Source organism: Lampetra planeri, chromosome 3 (genome assembly GCF_965212315.1).
Source record: "Lampetra planeri chromosome 3, kcLamPlan1.2.h2, whole genome shotgun sequence".
NCBI lineage: Eukaryota > Metazoa > Chordata > Hyperoartia > Petromyzontiformes > Petromyzontidae > Lampetra > Lampetra planeri.
Window position 1 is genome coordinate 13198515 of NC_136109.1, and position 20699 is coordinate 13219213.

A 20699-nucleotide genomic window follows, 5' to 3' on the forward strand; every position below is an offset into this window, starting at 1 on the left:
AAGCTACTGTAGGACATTAAAAAAAAGCGAAATCAGCATTCAGTGATTCAGCGGTTGCTATGATCAAGCAACGAAGTTAATGAAATAAATGTAAGAAATAAGAATTGTCAGTAGAATTATGTTTTTTTACAACGATTTCAGCAAAGAAGACAGTTGGCAAAATATGATACTTAAGGCACCCCAAGAGTTTGATTGCTATGGCATCAAAAGTGATTACATTGCCAATAAAAACAGACAAAAAAGTAACGAAAGTTAAGTTTCCAAAACAAGCCCAATGAACAATTGCTAAAGCCATAGCACAAGTGTGATGAGAAGACCTTGGTGGAATATTCAGTCACTTATAATGCCAAAGGCAACAATTCTGTTTTAAAGACTTATAGACCTCATGGCAATTACAGAAATACAAGTTACCTGGAGTTTACACATTATCATCCACACTTCCGATTAATAATTTCGTCAAACACGAGAAAATTATATCATTATCAGGATCAGAAGAACATGTTACAAACTTATATTCAATAAACTTCTCTTTGGACTGAAAGTAGTGGCAGAAATGAACATCCTCTATCATCAGCGTCATAGGTTCTTCATAGGTTCATGTGTCCCCATTACAGATGGAAATCTCAGGTAAAGGGTTACTTTATAAATGAATGCAATGCCATGTATGAAAAACAAGTTTAGGTAAAACACAAACATTAAATTACTTATCATTTCACTCCAAAAAGTTCATCTTCAAATGAAGAAAAGCAGGAAAATCAATGCTCTTAACAATATGGCATGGATCAAAAACAGACAATGAAAATTTAACAAATCTCTAAAGTGCATAAAGGAGAGATATATGCTTGCAATTACACTGAAAAACAGAAACATGAATGAATGGATCAGATAATAAATACAAATCTGAATATTCATATTAATTCTGAAGTAAAGTTCGTCAGGCTAGGGCAGGATACGTCATTGGCAGGGATGATGGCAGACTGGACAAATGAGATCATGGCACCCAAATGAAAGAATGTGCCCAAGAGAACAGCCAGATAGGTGATTAGCACAAGTTCAGATGTAACATTTATTGTGGCATCATAGGACATTGAGGAATATGGGGGGGGGGGGGGGGGGCTTCATCTAGTAGTGAACAGACAAGGGGTAGTGGTACAGACAAGGGTTTACAATCTCACTCCAAAATGTTGCAATATTTTGATGAAAACTGCGAATGTTGAACAAGACATTATCCAGTAACAGGAATGGCTAATTTATGGCATACTTACTCTGGCAGCGCATGGCTTCCTTGTGCTTCAGAATGGCGGAACAGTAACGGCAATGCGCCGACATAGGTGGAGGGCTTACCACCTCAAATTGGTGGCCAGTGCCCATTTGTGGCCCTTTTTCCCTGTCACGATCTTTCAGTCGATCCTTCTCTTTTTGTTTCCCCTGCAAGTGGATGAATTGATACACACAAACATCTCACTTTTAACTAACATTGGTTAAATAAATTTGCTGTTACCAAGCACATGCGATGGCCGCCATGGCAATACTATATATGTGCAGTAGAAAGTCTAGCAAAACAACAATTGGCTTTCTATTTGCATTTCTGGCGTTCACACACCACACAAGGTATTCACGATCTGGTGGAGTTAAACTAAGGCAAATAATGTACATATTCAGAAATCTAAACGCACGTACTTTAGATTTGGCACAGCACACAATGTAATCTCCATAACAGCACTCTTTCCGCACACATACAAATTATATGAAAAGACCAAAAAACATCAAGTACATAATATGATACACATAAATATAAACAATTGTTCAAATACTTTTTGCTTCAGAAGTGTATTAATATTAACAGGTGTTAATTTAATAACATTAGATATATTAATGCCAGTCGATAGTTATATGGAAATAAAATAGAAGCCTTGAATACCACGTAAGACATTACCTTCGGCAAATTAAACGCAAAAGACATTGTAGCAGTCCAAGACGATGACTAAGTAATGTCACGCAAAACGGTCTATACTTCCTTGCTGCTGGTAACACTCATCACAAAACTTTGCTCAAAAGCGACGCTACACAATTCAGTTTCACTTAGATGACTGAAAACCACCATACGGTTCTGGCGGTAATCAAGAATTTCCAATTTTAAAAAAAAATATGTTTTACATACATTCGGAAAGACTAAGATTTTGTACTGCTTCAGCTAAACGTACACTGAAGGAACTGCGCGCTTAAACAGTCTCCTCGTTTGTACTTTAACCCCTGCAGATAAGACCTGAACTTTCTACAGTGAATCACGTTACTACAATGCCACTAAAACCCCACCCTTCCGACACTGTACTCAATAATGAAGTTGAACATGTCAGCGAGCTGACTAATCCTTAAACTTCCTATAAGAACATCACGTCAAGGATTTTAAATTTGTAGTTAAAGAAAACTAAATTATGTTTTGTAACACACGACCAAAGTAGATTGTGTAAATATTGCATACAAGCTTGAAACATAGCACCAAAATTAGGACCAATATTTATATCTTCCATACCACACCAGTTTTGATATTTACATTACATAAACTGACACCAATTGGTCATCTAAAATTATACTTTGTTGTTGTTTGACTATACCAGGGGTCGGCAACCTACGGCTCTGGAGCCACATGCGGCTCTTTACGGGCTGCTTCTTGACGATATGTACGTATGTCAACAATCATGATGAGGCGTACGTGTCGTATCATGATCAGTCGATGCGCATCGCGTCTGCCGCGATCATTGCCCACATTGAGGACCAGGGATCGTTTGCGCAGGAGAGCTACGAGGGTCTCAATGAGGTCGACAAGACAAGGATCGTCAAGGAGATCTCGATATATGCGATGACGCTGATCGAGGGTCTCAACGACGTCAAAGCAGAGCGTAACGACGCCAATCGAGCTCTCGACCAGGATGCGGCGCCCGTGATGCCCGCTCAGCTCGTGAAGATGCGTCCTGGTGTGTTCGTGAAGGACGTGCTGGCAGTGCGTCGCGTGCATGTTACGAAATTCTGGTCAGCTGTGAAGGTCGACATGGTCAAGGAGGAGCATCGCCAACTGGTCAAGCTCTACAAGGAGGACACGATCATTCACGACGCCATCAACAAGCACACCAACACGACGACATTCAACGACGCGTGGGATGTGCTGCCGAGTGGTTTCGACAACCTCCGCGCTTTCAGCGGCGGGTTGGCATCGGTGCTCGCCAACACGACGGCGGTCGAGTCAGACTTCTCGATACTCAAGTGGGAACTCGATGAGTTCCGCAGTTCTATGATGCATCTGTCCCTTGAGGGCATCTTCCAGACAAAGCAGCGTCGCCTCCTGGTGTCGTTGCTTCGTTAGCGAGCGTAAATCAATGAAACAATGGGGCTCTATAGATGATCTACATTTATTCTACAAACTAATCCTGGCGGTGTCTACAAACTAAGCTAGTCTGTATAGTTTGTAGATATGCACAGTTTTAGGAGGCCTGATTAAAACCTCATGTAGTTTTAATTTTCAATTTGTAATCACAAGACGACCATTATTGTAGTGATAATATAGGACCAGAAAATGGTTTGCACACTGTGCTATGAACCTGGCGACCTGAGTTAGATTCCTGGCCATGGTGAACATCAATGGCAACAGAACTTGCCCCGAGTGCTCATTTCACTAATCTGCAGTGGCCAGCATGGTGAAGTATAATCAAACAAACTCCCATGTTCACTAATGCTTGGAGAGACCTTAATCCAGCAGCATATTGACAAAGGCTTTAATCACCTTTATAATGTGTAATCAACGTGGTATAAAATCACAAAACCACATGGCATAAAACTTAACACTGTATAAGCAATGAACAAATCCAAGTAAAAAAATATATTTATATTTACTTAATATAACGACATACTTGTTACTCTGAAATAAGAAATAAGCACAACGCTTCCAGTTAGCATATCGTGTTGGATAATTCAAACTCTTTTTAAAAGTCCCATTTTGTTTTTTGAAGAAGAAAAAACACACCCCTACTGTTACAAAGCCCTCTTAGGTCTGAGCAGCCCGTTTTAGTTGTTTGCAATAGTGTGAATGGCTGCCATTAAAATCACACTGTCCCATGCACACAATGCAAAGGCCACAAGTAATGCAGCATTCTCTTTTCACCAACGCTTTGGCAAACCGTTTTCCCAAAGCATTTGCCTTTAAATGTGTGCTTTAGTCAGACAGTACATTATTTCAGCAAGAGAATAGATGTTGAACTGTATTTCACAAACTGACTTCATGGCCTTGACCCTTGTCTTTCACATTTAGTTCTGTTCTCCTCCCAATGATCTGTATCAGTAACCAAAGCCTCCCCGATGACACCACGAATTCAATTCTGCTAAGTGTTCATGTCACGGTCTCGATTACCCTCTCATCTGCATCACATTTTCTGCAATTTGTGTTCCTCAATCCTAAACAGAATCTTTATTTTACAAAATATTGTTTTATATTTCTTCCTGAGTGTGGTTAAGTCTTGGGTCATATCGACACCACCCCCTGTGTGTACCTCTCTCTCTCTTCCATACCCTTCAATTACTGGTAAAACTTTCCACCAGCTTTGAGCAGGTGGAACATTGCACATGCACGGAGGGAGTGGCAACAGGCATTTAAAAAGCTCATTGGCACACCCAAGATGACGAGCCATTTCATACGTAAGCTTCCATGATCAATATTACAATTCATAATTGGTTTATTTTGGGTGATAGTGTAGGTAGACGTTTCACTGGAGATTACACCCAGTACCATCAGGTGTTAGCAAGAGCTCAAATCTCAAGTTGATCTGAACTTTTGCTCACACTTGATGATAATGATGCTGGTTGTAATATTTGGCGAAAATTGCATAACATGTTCCAAATTTAGCTTGCTTTTTAAGATACATGAGAATAGGGTTTCCCCTTTTTTTCTGGCAACAAAACAGGTGTTAAGATGTTAAAAAACCAAACTGAAACCTTTAACAAGGAATCATGTCTGCATTAACCACAATACTTGTGGTCAGAATGGAAACAAAAAACATACTCTGATAATTTATGCATTGTCTTTGAAACTGATTGGTCCACACCAGAGAAAGCTTTCTTTTGAGCCTTGTCTCAAAACGGTGTTCGACCAGAGGATGCCAAAAGGCAATGCCACTATCAGAGTAATGAGAGCTCCGGGTGAGCAGCTACATCATGGGACCTCCTTTGCCAGGACCAACATATGAGAATAGGTTTTCCCCTTTTTTCTGGCAACAAAACATACGATACATATTTGCTAAAAAACAGAATCAATTGGCAAGTTTGCCCTCCTCACAAATTGATTTGTTTGGCGTGTAAGGTGTTTGAGGGTGATAGCTCGAGTTGGCTTCATACTTACATCCATAAAAAAACAATTATGAATCACAACTAGCCATGGCCACTTTAGCAGCAGTGATGCTCACAAAACCAGGTAATTTATTTCTAGTCACATGTTTATTAGAATCACTGGATTTTGGTGGAAACTGTAAAAAAAAGAATAACTTAGCTGTCAATTACAATTTGTTTTATGCAGTAAAGATCCCTACTGGTTATATCAGAATTGCGCCCAATACTGCTAATTAATGCTTACATTTCATGTGGCAAGGTGATACATCTGATGACAGCATATTTGATATCAAATACATGCTTTTATATTTAAAATAACATTTCCTGGGTCTTCCTTTTAAAAGGAATGATAAATAATGTTTCTGCACACACAAGAACTTGCGTTCGTTCACACTCATGCTCTTAACTTACTTGGTGTTATTCGGTCCAAAGGCAGTTCCTGGGCTAAGAATTACCAATAAAAGTATATTAGTGAACCTTCCAAAACTAGTTTAGTACCAATAAAACCTATGTGCTACTTTGACCCTGCCTTAAAATCTGTCAAGACAGTCAAAGCGTAAAAGGTTGAGGTGATTTGTGCCGAGGCTTGTTGACGAAATGTTGCAGAGCAGTTGTTTTTTATTTAGATGTTCGAAATGAGGATGTTTATAAAATAGACTACAGTATGTTTTATTAATATAAAAACCACGTATATACATCTAAAAAGCAAGAATCAATGTTGCTGCTTTGAATTTGTATACAGTGCAATTAATAATCAAAACGTGTTTTTTTTCTGTTAATGAAAATAATATCGTAGAAAAAAAAATGTCTTTACTTATTTAAACATGCACACTGATTGGAATGCTGTTGACAAGAATTGATGTGTCCTACAATGCTTACATTAAGTTGAAATGAGATTATTATTATCATTGCTTGAAACTATTATTAGACCAGGTTAGTCATATTAAGCAATCTTTCACCAAAATTATTAATACTCTCTTATTTGTAAGAACTACTCCATTTGGAATTTCAGCCCAAACATCCTGCTACAGAAATTGAGACACATCTATAAGGACCACCCACTGCATGATCCCCGATTTAAATATATTTTGCCCACAGTGTGTAAATATTAACAATTGCTAAATGCAACACTGTGGATGCAATAACCAACAATGAAGCAATGCAAGACCACACAGCACTTGGGAGTTAGTAGTTTGAATGACGCTGCTTAACAATGCAGCTGCGTCTGGTACACGGATTTGCCAAGGGAGTGGTTCCAAACATGTTGCGTATCCTATACTTCCACCAGATGTATAAATGGTACACATAACCCTGCCATAATATGGGTTTTATATTTATAAAAGCCAGATTTCCTCCTAAATGTATGTATCTGCATACTGCACATTAACTCGATATTTACAATGTTATAAATACACTTAAAATACCCTTAAGCCAAATGAATCACTTGCCATCACCACGAATCAGAGGGGAAAAGGATGAAGATATTTTATAATGCACAATCAGAGTACGTGGTTGACCGTGGCATCCAAGCTCACGGGATCACTAAATTCAAGACAACAGATAAGAATGTAGCTTTGGAATGTTTAGTGTACAAATGCATAGTGAATTCAACACAATAGATTAATATACCTATGGACTTGTTAGCACACACAAGCGAAGCTGCACTACGAAGTAACCCTGTACAAGCATTCCCCACACTATTATGTTAAATATCTCACATCTCCCAAAAGGTTTCACAACTGGTACCTTGTACAAAAGGTTGTGCAAACGACGGCATTAAGGTATGGTTAGTTTTTACTTCTCTCTTACTCTCGTACACCATGCACTCAGAACATTACAAGATACCTTCCTGGCTACTATTGCTCAGACATCATAAGAGACAGTTTAACACATCGTACTCAAATTGTAAATGACGGTGATTCACTCTTCAACACACAGGTGGGCTAAAGTAGTGAACTATTTGTCCTTTGGCCATGTCGGATGGTGGAGGGTTACGACACATTTATACTGGTAGGAACCTCCTGGTTACACCAGCCCACAGGGGATTATTGTGTCCGTCCGTCGTGCAGGGAGGGCCTGGGTGGGGAGGGAGGGGCTAGGTGGGGAGGGGAGGGTGGGGAGGGGCTGGGTGGGGAGGGTGGGAAGGGGGGATTTAAATAAAATATGCACAATTTCTACCAAGAGGAGACGTTTGTTCAACTGTGTCTCTATTTTCAAGCTGAGCAATGTTCACTCAACAGGGGTGACGAAGACATGGACTGCTAAATCACAACATTCTCTTCACAAGGGTACAAATCTTTATTATCTACACAGGCTAGCTTAAAAAAACTAATACACATACAGTACATACCGCCATATACTATTAGCTATGTAAAAAATAAAGTGTCCATTGTTTCCTTGCGTCTACCAAAACATTCACATATAAAGAAATAAAATGTACTGGTTTCCCTGGTGAAAGAGTTTTGTTGAAAAAACAAACACTATGTTTGATGCTACAAGGCTGAAATCACATATATTTTGCTTTCCGATTCCTTCATATTCACTAAACTTAAGCATTAATTCATCAACTTCCCATGGGATACATAGATTCAAATTCCTCAAGAAGACCCATTAACTTACGTGAATGTAGGAATGATACTGTGTTTTTTAAACGTGAACATTTAAGTAAAATTAATTCAACTGCAACTTGGAATTTTACCAAGAACACTCTGTCAACATGTATGGTTAAGCTTTAAACAGTCTGTTACAATAATCTTGTTCTCTCAGATGGTATTTAGTTACACCAACACAATAAACCTGAATGTCTTTATAATCACATGATCACACGCTTTTATTTTAAAAAAAATCTCAACGCGAGAATCATATCCTACACACATTTGCATGATTACAGCAAAACAATGGCTAGTTGTATTTATAGGGGGATCACTGGCCCAGCTAGCTGAAAAGTCTGGCTAGTTGCAAATATAACGAAAATAAATCGTATAATGTAAACAACCCTGTAAACTCTAGTTAGTAAATTGCATTAATATGAATGTTTAAGAAAATAAAATGTTCCAAGACTCTTCTATATTTGAGTATGGCAATATGTGCAGGTGCTGAATGCCAATGTCAAGGTCTTGAGCGAGGCCATTATTCATAATTCTCTTGTGGCTGTGTTACCAGCGAGGTGTGCCCTAAAGTACGGTTGCTGAGCATCGCGTCCATTAGCTATACAGTCGAACGGCATCGGATGATTTTGGCCAACTTCAGCAGCAGGCCATGGATGTATGTTGATCCTCTTTCGACATCGTAAGTAGCCAACCATGCTAATCAGAGGCGATGATGCCAAACAATGTCATAAGCGACAGAGGGGTCAATCATTGCTGTGCCAATTTTCAGAAGATGCTGAAAACCAGTTTCAATGAGGGTGGTGAAGCCAATGGTCTGTTTCGCAGCAGCAACGACCAATTTTGAATCTGACGTGTTGGCAAGGCAGGTGGTCGATAATGGGGGAAAGTCTGGCAAGCATGGCACGTTCCATCAGCTTGGAGGTGGAGGACAAGAGGGATATTGGCCTGTAGCTGGAGGGCAAGTCATGTGGCTTTCCGGGTTTCAGAATGGCGATGACTCTGGCTGGCTTCCATTCGATAGGCATTTTGCCTGTCCTATTTACGACGGCGAAGAGGTTCTGCAAGCCATTGATGTCCATAGAGTCCCGAAAGGCTATGGCTATTAAAGACGATGAAATATGCATACAATAAAAAAACTACTGTGCTGTACTGTATTTACGGTGCGTTCTGCACTTATTCACCAATGACGTTATTCAAGGCCCTCCAAGAAAAGTAACAAAAAAAAACATGCGAACATAATAATGGATGAAAATAAAACAGGGATTGAGTACCCACATTACTCCCAATTTGAATAGGTGGCCGCCGACACACACCAAACGAGAATGTATGAACACCACGCTATGCTGAGGCCACCATCCCCTCCCCCACTCAATTACCAATGTGAGCTTGTCTCTGGTTAGCCAGTCAAATTTATGTCGAAGCTTTATACGGAGGGACATTGACTTCTGCATCTTACAAGCAATCTAAAAGTTGCAATTTTACCAACATTGACAAGACCAGCCGGCAATTAATGTTTTTTTTCTACTTTCATTTTATACACACACCCACAACGATGAAAACACCCCCAACACAAAACCTTTAGCAGGGAAAGGCGGGTGGGAATGGAATGTGTCAACGACCGCCGATGAAAATCGGGATCAATGTAAGTTACAGCGGTTTCCGACACGCTCTCCACACAAGAACATACCAACCCTTTGAGAACTCCACTGCTGGTGGCATTTTTTTCTTTCATTTTCCATAACGCTTCGACTGAGGCACTGCTATTGAGATGACTGCCCTCCCAGGCCATCGTGTCCAGCCTACAGGGGTGTGTGAACGTTTGGGGTGAGCTCCACAATGCTGGCTTTCAAACCTCAGCCAGGGAGACACCAGCCCTACTGGACCACGAGGTTGCCATGGCCCTAGTTGAATGGTGATTACATCTCCCAGTGGGACCCAGCCCCTTAACTATGTAAGCCACCTGGATGCATTCCCTCACTCAGTAGACCTTCCGTCACAGGTGCTGGCTAAAGTGGCCCTTCAGGATAGAGTAATCTTGTTGGGTGACTTCAATGCCCGAGTTGGTCATGATACTAGCACCTGGTCTGGAGTGATTGGAAGACATGGGCCAGATCAGCTCAATAACAACGGTAGGAAGCTGCCAGATTTTTGTGCAGCCCATGGGCTTGTAATTACCAACATGCTGTTCCGGCATTGGCGCATCCACACGTCATGGATGCATGCCGGGTCCAAGCAAAAACATCTGCTGGACTACATAGTGACGTAACAGCGGATGCGGGCCCATGTCCTTGACACCAGGACCTACCGTGGAACTGACCATCGACTTGTCATCTGTAAGATACGCCTGCCATTCTTCCACTCCGGTGGTGGGTGTACACCCAGGACCCCATTCAAACCCATAGTGGCATGGTCTCAGCTAGCTGATGAAAGTTCCAAGCGAGAATTTAATCATCGCTTGCGACTGGCATAGTCCGCCACTCCTGATTTCGAAAGGAAATGGCCGAGGTTTAGGACTGTGGCTCATGCAGCTGCAATGGCTGCTTTGGGTACATAGTCCAGACCTCCTCAGAGACCCTGGCTCAGTGGAGGTGTTCAGGCTGGCTGAGAAAAAGCGACAGGCCCACTCTCGTCGTCTACAGCATCCCATTCAGAGAATGAGGTGGCTTACTGCAGCCTTCGCTTGGAAGTTCGGAGAGCTGTGAGGCGCTGCAAGGATGGTTGGTGGTCGCGGGTTGCTGAGGAGATGGAGTCTGTCTCAATGGCCCGTGGTCACAAATCACTAACTCCATCAACAAAGTAACCTGCGATGCCACACCTATGACCATCATTAGGGGAAAGAATGGTGATCCAATCTCCAACCCCCAGGAACAAGTTTGCAGATTTTCTGAGCATTTCTGTGAAGTCCTGGGGGAGGGGAAATCCCTCAGCATGGAAAACAACGTGGGACAAAGTGGGGATGACCCTGCTGAGGCTGCTGTGCCTCAAATATTGGAAGAAGTCACCCCCTGTGAGTGGCTGGCTGAGGTGCCATCTGTTGAGGAAGTACTGAAGGCGATCCGGAGCCTGAGACCAGGAAAGGCATCGGGCAGAAATTATCTCCCAAGTGAATGCTGAGGGAGGGTGGCGTTTGTGCACAGACTGCCCTACATGACATCATAACAACAGTCTGGGCCACTGGACGGGTTCCACAGGATTGGAAGGATGCCCTGGTGGTCCCCCTCTTTAAGAAAGGGGACCGCATAGACTGTAATAACCACAAGGGCATCTCTCTCCTCAGTATGCCGGGAAAGGTCCTGGCAAGGATTATTCAACATCGCCTTGCCAGGCACGCTGAAGAGAGGTTAGCGGAGCCCCAATGTGGTTTCAGGAAAGGGCGATCCTGCACAGATGCCATATTTTCTGTCCGTCTGCTACAGCAGAGGTGTAGGGAATTCCAACAAGACCTACATCTCTGCTTTATTGACCTGGTCAAGGCTTATGATACCATCAGTAGGCCTGGGCTCTGGGTTGTTCTTCATGCTTTCGGAGTCCCTGACCTGCTGCTCATGATCATTAAGGACCTTCGTGATGGTGAGCGGGCCCGGGTAAAACTACGTGGCCGGGAGAGTAGGAGACATTCCCTGTACACCTTGGGGTACGACAGGGGTGTCCTCTGGCTCCCACATTATTTAACATATATTTCGACCACGTAGTGGCACAGATACAATGAGAGGCTGATCGATGCCCAGGTGCGGTCAGGGATGGCTCCCTATTGCTCAACCACGTTATGTATGCCGATGATCTGGTAATTGCCACTCACTCAGAGGAGGAGTTGGAGGTGCTGCTGCTGAACCTGGAGCGTGCAACTAAGAGGTGGGGCCTTACCATCAGCCCCACCAAATCTAAGCACCTGCCTGGGCATTTTGTACCATCAGACACTCCACCCCCACAGCTCCCAATTGGTGATGGGGCAGTTGTGGAGAGACCCATACGTGGGCAGTGTGCTCATGACCGGCTTCGGTTTGACAGCAGAGGTCTCACTCCGAATCAGTCGAGCGGCATTATCTTTTCATCGGTTGCGTAACGCTGTGTGGAAGCTACCTGGTCTATCGCTCCACACGAAGCTTCAGGTCTTCTCGGCCACGGTCATTCCCTCCCTTCTCTACGCTTGCGAAACGTGGACCCCCCTAATGGATCATCTTGGCTGGTTAGAAACATTTAGGCTGGCCTACCTACGATCCATCCTGAGTTTAACCAGGCTGGATTGTGTGAGGAGCTCACAAATCCTGGAAAAATCTGGTACATTTCATTAAAGCTTGTTTAAAAAAAAGTATTTTTAACTATTACTTATTATACAAAAAGCTGAGTAGTTAAACAACATTTAAAGGCACTGTCCGTGAAAATAAAAATTTCCTTACCAAAAATGTCTCATGCTGATACACAAGTTCCATACACTGTCATTCTTTTCCACGCATAGTTGGGTAAAATTTTACGTGTGTTTATTGAAGAACTGGTCGTCCTTTTGAAAGATCACTGCTGAATGAGGGCCCTCCACACGCTCTGCAGGTTTGTGGGTGTAATTTGGCCGGTACTTTATGCTGTTGGTCAGTATGGTGTTGGTTAGTGTAGGGTGGTGAAGGTTGAAAGCCACAGACATGCAAGTACCGTCTAGAAACACAGAACCGCAATACATTCTACTGCACTGCCCCCTGCTGCCCATAACGTAGCCCCACAAGCCCTGTGACAACCTACAGTATTTATGTAAGGTGGTCACCTATCGGGAGGCACTATCCAGGTTAATCTATGCTTAGTTTATGAGATCTGAAGAGATCGAACACATTCCGGGTGATTTAGTCATAGGTGCTCACTGGAGTGTATCGGTCCATATTCAGACACAATGTTTAACACGTAGGCTCTCGCCACCAGTATTATTCCTAATAAAGGCTTTTGGGTTAGATCACGTAAGTATAAATGTGTCACAACCCTCCACCACCCGACACGGCCAATCAGTAATGTGCGAGCGGGAAAATAATAGCCTCGTGGAATTTACTGGAGTGTATTGTTTAAATATGCTGTCAATAAAATACAACTTGGCTTATGAATGTCAGCAGATAATATATAGGATAAAATAGCTGCAAAAAAGAACCCATACATCTTCAATCACAAAAAAAATTTAAATTGAACATGTCTCTACTAGCACTATGGATACTTAAATAAACAACTGTTAATTTCTTTGTGGAAAATGTGATGACCAGCTTTTATATAAGACTCCAAAAATATTCAAAAGATAATACATGCATTATATCTGGTGTCCTACAGAATCTTACATAAATGTCAACGAAATATAAATGTCAACGAAATTAATGTCTTGGAACTGGAGAGGCTATACTGAACAGCATGAGCGTGAATCACACTCAGCCACCAGTAACATGATACATTCTGTAACACGAAAGGAATCGATGTAACTTATTCCTTTCAACACTGCAACTAAATTTCCAAGGTTTGAGAATAAATCACAGGATAGTACAATGTAAGCATATCACAATAAACCCTCTGATCTATCCACATGGGTGTTTAAGTTTTTACCTCTAACATAAAAAACATTGCAAGAGGTACTGTCATGTATCAGAATGGAGAATTATTCTGCAAATTGTGAGTCAGTTTGACTTTCTTGGATGAAAAAAATAGAGATATTATTATCAACAATCTATCTCAGAAAGAAAAAACAGTCGAGGGACTGCTTTGTCAGTGGGAGACAAATTCAAACTAAAACTTACCATGTACCTCAATATTGCCATCTTACAACAGAAAATTTTACACTATAATAGGCTAATTAGACAAGCCATGGTGCTTCACAGCAGACAGAGGTGGCATATCAAAAGATAGATGGACCTCCCTTAGGGCCACCTTGTCATGATCTGAATGACTATACTGCAGAACCTCAACCTTGGAATAAATTCCAGCTGAACTTTCATTAAAATGTAATGATATAGGCTCCTTAATGTTCAGTCAAACAAATGTATATTGAACCACACACCATCCACAACTGGGAATGGCAGCCCAGTAAGTACATTAGATATTTTTATTTGAGAGTATGTCCCGACATATTTTAGACAATTTTGGGATAAAAGTAATGGTGTTCAGTTCCACTTTGAAATAGTATTTATAATTTTTAACGTCTGTTTGAAACTGTGAAGCAAATCCACGAATCAAATAAATCTCATTCTAGATTTGAAGCTTTCGTGACTGCAAGGATTCATACTCTTAGGTTGTCGGTAAAGTCACGTAGGTAAAAAAAATGAAAATAACTCAATTAAATCACGACGTTTCGGAGGCAACACAAGTCTCCGACTTCTTGATACAGTAAATTTGGCTGTGACGGTCCCACCTGAAGACAGAGACTTGTGTTGCCTCCGAAACGTCGTGATTTAATTGAGTTATTTTCATTTATTATTATTATTTTATTATTATTCTTTTTTACCTACGTGACTTTACTGAAAAAACCTAAGAGTACAAATAAATCTCTTCAAAACTATGAAGTAAATGAAATAGAACCCATGATACCTGGCCTAATAGATAATTTTTGGTATTCAGCCATAGCCTACAAAAAATAATTGTGTCCAAGGTAGGCAATTACTTAGGCTTGTTAACAAAATTAAGTGGCAGCATTACAGTACAAGACATGTTGGTATATTTTTATTTCTCATTATTATCAATTGTGTTTCATTTAATGATGCACAACAGTATAACAAAGAGTAAGCATTTACATTAGTCATCCTCCCCTTTGCTTCATTTATTTAAATTAAATCAGACTAATGGATTCTAAAACCCGTGCGTTTATACGAAGTCCTGGTCATGTTATTTTGCACTTAGCAAGGAATTACGTTCTGTATCGAGGGAGGTGCTCACCTTATTCTTCTCACGGATGCTGGACATGCGATTCTTCAGAAAACTGAAGGTCCGACCAATTCCCCCCTTCTCTTCAGACTTCTTCGAGCCTTTCCTTCCAGTTTCCGCTTCATCCCTGTTAAGAGGTCTGGTTTGAAGCCGCTATACTCTTCTGTTATATGCGATTACATGAATGGAAGCTATACAATTGTAAAGTAACATTGTGGTTTAAAATCTAAAATTAAACTTAAGTTCAGCCCGAAAATAAAATTTTTAAAATCACGTAAGAGGTAAATTATTAATACGTTTATGCACATTTGTTTTAATTTTACAGAATACTCACATTAAACAATGTATATGCAAATTAATATACTTGTATTATTAATAGGATTTTAAATAACACCTAGTTGGGTTCAAATCAGCATAATGGGTGAGACGCTCCCATATAACAGTTTTTTTTTATATATTGGAGCAATACTGGGTGTTTTAAAGGCGATAACATTTTCTTACTATATTCAAATATATACATTTCTATAAAAGATGAAGAGCAATAGATAAGATTAGTGCAATGGCAGTCGAAGGAGAATAAAAACACCACAAAGACTGAGTAAAAAGATCAAATCATGTGCAAGACTGAATTTAGTAACACAGAACAGTAAGGAGTGCTAATGGTGTGGGAAGCCTTTCATCTAACAGTGATAAGACAATGCCTATTGATAACGTTTAGATCAAATTAACTTGCATTTTTCTACAATAGAGTTTATTCCTTACCAAGAAGGATCTTTTTAAAAATCCAGGTCTATGATCATAATCATGGTTTGTAAAAGGTCTTAAAACTATTTCAGCCATCACGGAAATTTTAATGTGTGACCACAATCAATGTTCATGTGCAGGCTATACTGTATAAAATTAGACCAAGTAGTTATTTTCATATGTATTTCTTTAACAATAGCATATTGATACAATTTGATGGTCAGCGATACTGCAGCAGGATTAGTCACTCTGCACTTGCTACCTCATATGGTTCAAAACACACAGCAGACATCTTAGCGAGACTCCATCCCAACATCCTGTGCTTAAAGCTGGGACACTGTTAAAAAAACGGACTCTAAAACATATACAACAGGGGTTCTCTATATTCAATAAACGGTGCATGTAGAATATTGCAGGATCAGTAAATAACCCATTTACCTGTCCTCGGAGAGTGAGATATTGGAACCGTACACGGCTTGCATTCCGTCTTCCTTGGAACCAAGCCAGCCAGTGGCATGAGCACTATACAAAATGCCACACACTGATCAGTTAAATTACAGTTCTACCTTTTGGTGGAGTAGCAGACTACAACTAAAGCCTTGCATGAATACAACGACCATAATTAGAACTTATATAAAATAATAATCTGTCAATGTCATCAAATGATGGTAAACTACAACAATCAATTTGCCATCAATAATTTGAGTGCTCTGGCTGCAGTGATGCTGGAGAAAGTTATCAAAAGTACGTCTCTAAATAAGCCACAAATGTATTCTCCAGAGACAGGATGAGCCGGGGTTAAGAGGGAAATCCCTGCAGGAGGTCCCCCACTTCGCTGCTTCTAACCGCACCCTTCCTACTTAGAGCACAAGGGCAGTACTACTCTCAATACTGCTGAATGCACTAATTACTTTAAATTCAATATTTAGGTGAAAATATACTTTTTACATGTGTGTAGGCGAAAGTTTGGTTGTTAGTGAGAAATGTTTTAGAAATATGAAATGAATGTCAAAGTTTTTGTTAGTATCATTACTACTGGTAATAGAGTAAGTGCATGTAACAGTGCAGGGATTACTCTTAAAGTGTGTTAGAACTATTATAGAATAGTGAACAAGAGCTCCAATATTCAAGCGCGACTCTCCTGCACTCGTGTGGAGCACTTGGAAGCCCATTTATATTCCACGTGATTTAACAACGCAACAAAATGCCTGTTATCCACACTGAAGTGTGCATTATGGTCACAAATAATAATACAAATATCCTGTAATTCACAAAAAAAGACCTAATCTGCAATTGCAGATACATAACCTGATTAACAGGATAAATGTATTCTGTATTTCCTTCTACTCATTAAAACAGCAGGAAGATAATAGTTTGCTTTAGCCATTGCTGATTAAATTGTCGATTGTAATTGAGTTCCCACAACGCATTTCCAAAGCATTTATAAGCAATGCAAGACATTGAGTTTTGCAATGCTTACAATAAAATTCAGTGTATCATTAGCTCCGACCCAGACTTGACAGAAATATAATTGCAGCTGTGACAATCCACAAATTACACACATTTCCCTATGTATGCAAACTCTTGGGGGGGGGGGGGGGGGTTCCTTCACATATAAACACCCAAAACGCTTTGAAAATTAAGCTTTATTCTGAGCTCTCGCCAAGCTATAAATTGTAAAAACAGTTAACTCATCTTATCTGTGGAAAGAATTCCATTAACAGGACTTGGCACATCCAGGGCGATTTGCATTAAACATTGCATATAACCACAATGGGTGTGCACACAGGGAAATGGATCTTTCAGCTAAGAAAAACATAATTCGCATCGTTTATTTATGGATGACAAGTTTCATTTATTAACCAGATCTTTAAATGCATTTAAGTCTTCCTGTTATCCACAAATTTACAGATGGATGAACATCTGTGAATGTGTTAATCTTCGGAAGAGATGACCTGTGGATAACAGGAGTCATGGATAAGGTTAACTGGAATGGCTTTAATTTCCTCCCATTTAACATTCAATGGGGGGCGTGTACTTTATCAACAAAGACAGACTTCCTTGTACAGGAAGCTAAGCAAGCTTTTGGCCTGGATATTGCTTGAACGAGTGACCACTGTGCATACAACAGGTGTAGCAGAGGAAAGCACACAATGCCCGTTCACCGTCTTCACTAACCTGCAATAACCAGCATGGTACGGTATGGTCAAGTTACACCCATGATCTGCGTGACATGCGGAGGCCCTCATCCAACAGCAGATTGATACATGGGGTGTACATTTAAAGGAATTAAGTTGGGCTCATGATTGTCCTCTTCAAATGAAAGTGTTTGTGCATGGCTTATAATTTCAATTGTATTTTATGATTTATTTTCATTTCATAATGGCAAGGTGGTATTTAATTACCCTGTCACGATTCACCTGCATTAACTAATGTGAATACATACAATTCAATACATAATTGTAAAGCAGTAAGACTAGAATCAGCATTTATAAGCACAGATGTTACAGGACTAATACATCCTTTACCGCCATGTCCTGGAGTTATTAATGCCAGTTCAGCAACATACGAGGTGCATATACCAAGTCCTTGCCATTCGCCTCATTCACTGCCTGCTGAACCAACTGTGCCGGGACGGACAATGCTACAATTCCCAATTGTAAATCATGTTTACGATGATGACACCTGCACGGTCCACAACCACTAACAACTACATCAGCATTGATACTAACATGAACATATGTTCATGTTAGTATCAACATGCATAAACATGACAATGATACTAAACAATTCATTCAAATCAACTTTCATTACTAACTGTTTGTATGTTCACAAACGAGAAATTAAGCAGAACGAACACGTTTTTAGACCAGCATAAAGAAGAGGCCCTGCCGACATTTTGAAGGGTAAGCGAACACAGTAAACGCCCATGAGGCCCCATTTTCAGGTGGGATGTTCGGTTTTGTAAGCAAGCGTGCCCGGCTGTGGCTCGGTTTACCTGTTCTCCGTGACACCATTTGGCTGCAGTGATATCCGCATCCCTGAACAAACACAAAATGCAAAAGAAAAGCAGCATGAGTGACAGCCGGAGATCTCCCTGGCAGTTGCAGGGAACGCCTGCTTTGTGTTGGCCCCAGAACCATGGAAACGGTCAGGAATAAAATAAAATGGAAACAATGGGTTTATTTTTAAAACGTGTTTTCCACAGATAGGTGACGCTATGTACTGTATACTCTTTGGAGGATTTAGAACAGTATGCTATTTGTGTAAATTGTACTGAGTGTCCCTTGAAAATAAATATACAATTCAGATGTATTTTTGGCGTATAATAATAAACGACAATTACCGTATTTATTCAGGATTATTTTTTAAGGAAGGCCTTCATTGGATTGTTTGCCCAATTCCATTTACGAGTGTTTGGCATGTGGGAGGAAACCACAGTAGCTAGAGGAAGCCCACTCATAGAGGGAGTAACAATCAGAACGATCCGTCAGCTAATCTCACAGCTCAATATCTACAACACCTGGCAAGCCCTGGCAGTCACCGATTCAAGTCCTAACCCAGCTCATTCCTGCTTAGCCTCCAAGATGGAAAGACATCAAGTACATTTGGGGTAATACGCTCGCAAGTCACATACGTAAGCTGGAAATGGTGCAGCCCGAGAATTGTTTACCTACGGTACTGGTGGTGGACACTCCCTTCCAATGGGTGTTGCTGTTCTGCTTTCTTACCAATAGAGGGCAGTACCAGCAAGTGGACTAATCACAATCTGTTTCCATCTGTATGTGGAAAGAGTGTTGCCTCCTAGCGCGCAAATGTTTTCTCGAGATGCTTTGGTTTCCTCCCACTTGTATGAACACTCATTAATTGGCTGAAAACATCTCAATTAAAAAAAACAAATGTAGGACACTCTTAAAAAAAGAGAACGTCGCAGTGGCTTTCCTGGATAAGTAAAACAAGTAAATTATCTGCCGTGCGGGAGATTGAACCGGTGACCTCTGGATTGCAAGTCCAGTATGCAAGCCACTACACCACGACAGCATAGGTCACATTATACTTGTTATGTATTCACTTATATCACTATATAAAATAGATGAGAGTATTTTTACATTTGCAGATTTTATTTTAGCTTTAATTAAATGGTCATATTACTCGGCAAATATTGTTTTAATTTGGACTAACATCCACAAAAAAAAATAGTAAGCAATGACAATTAATTTTGAGGAGGGAAGTTCTCATTTTAGGACACGTCTCCACAACAGCATGCATTAATGTACAGCTTTGGCTTGTGCAATTTCACATATATACGGCAAACCTATTTCTACCCAAAATTTGCGAAATGCGGTTTGATTTTACTCATATGCGGCTATGCGGTTGGGCAACATTGTATGTGTACTGTATGCACTACTCGGCAGGCAGCTGCCTCGTGATGTTTCGCTTTGTTTGCCCTTTTTCACGCATAAAGTGACAGAAACATCTAGCTAGTCTATTGGCAGACCACAACCGTCTCACTGCACACACACCTGTGTACTTTGATCTCACATGGCAAATACAGTATTTATTTATTTAACTTTTCATGCTGATGGTCACCTTATATTTGCTCATGCGTAAGTGTTTAGTGTATTTACTCCTAAGAGCACAACTGTTCCATTGAATTAGTGATGGCAGAAACTATCTATTCAAAATTAAATATATAACATTTTGTGACATGGATGTCGTGCCATTTTGGTCACATACTGATCACAGCTAAATTGTAAGAATGTATAATTTACAATTCATTAAATGAATGCAAATGTAATATTTTGCCGAAGGGAAATAAGATTGTTTATGCGATTGAGACCACAAATAATCAAATCTTGAACTGGACTGCGACCCTCAATCGTAACAACTCATGGAATCATCGAATGCAAATTAAATACACGTGTATTATGTTTGAATGTGAGAGGTGTTACTTTCAGTGAAAGACAGATTAGTTTCCGAAGGGACAATACACCAGTTCCAACATGATTTCAAAAGTGACACTCACACCGATGCCATATTTTCACAATAAAAAAATATTACTTACACTTAACCCATTATTATAGCGGTACATAACGC

The 20699-nt window shown here is 40.5% G+C and overlaps 1 protein-coding gene across 17 annotated transcripts in view; it reads right to left on the minus strand.

Moving 5' to 3' along the window:
• LOC144738116 (uncharacterized) overlaps positions 1-20699 on the minus strand; it is a 195549-nt gene that overhangs the window by 24912 nt on the left and 149938 nt on the right. For 14 of the 17 annotated variants that reach the window (XM_078621146.1, XM_078621101.1, XM_078621057.1 and 11 more), the window contains 4 exons: positions 18601-18643; positions 16041-16124; positions 14871-14985; positions 1266-1428 (listed from right to left, as the gene is read on the minus strand). In XM_078621146.1, the coding sequence (XP_078477272.1) occupies positions 1266-1428; positions 14871-14985; positions 16041-16124; positions 18601-18643 (405 nt within the window). The remainder of the gene's footprint in view (positions 1-1265; positions 1429-14870; positions 14986-16040; positions 16125-18600; positions 18644-20699) is intronic. The other 3 variants (XM_078621111.1, XM_078621083.1, XM_078621170.1) reach the window with 1 other exon arrangement.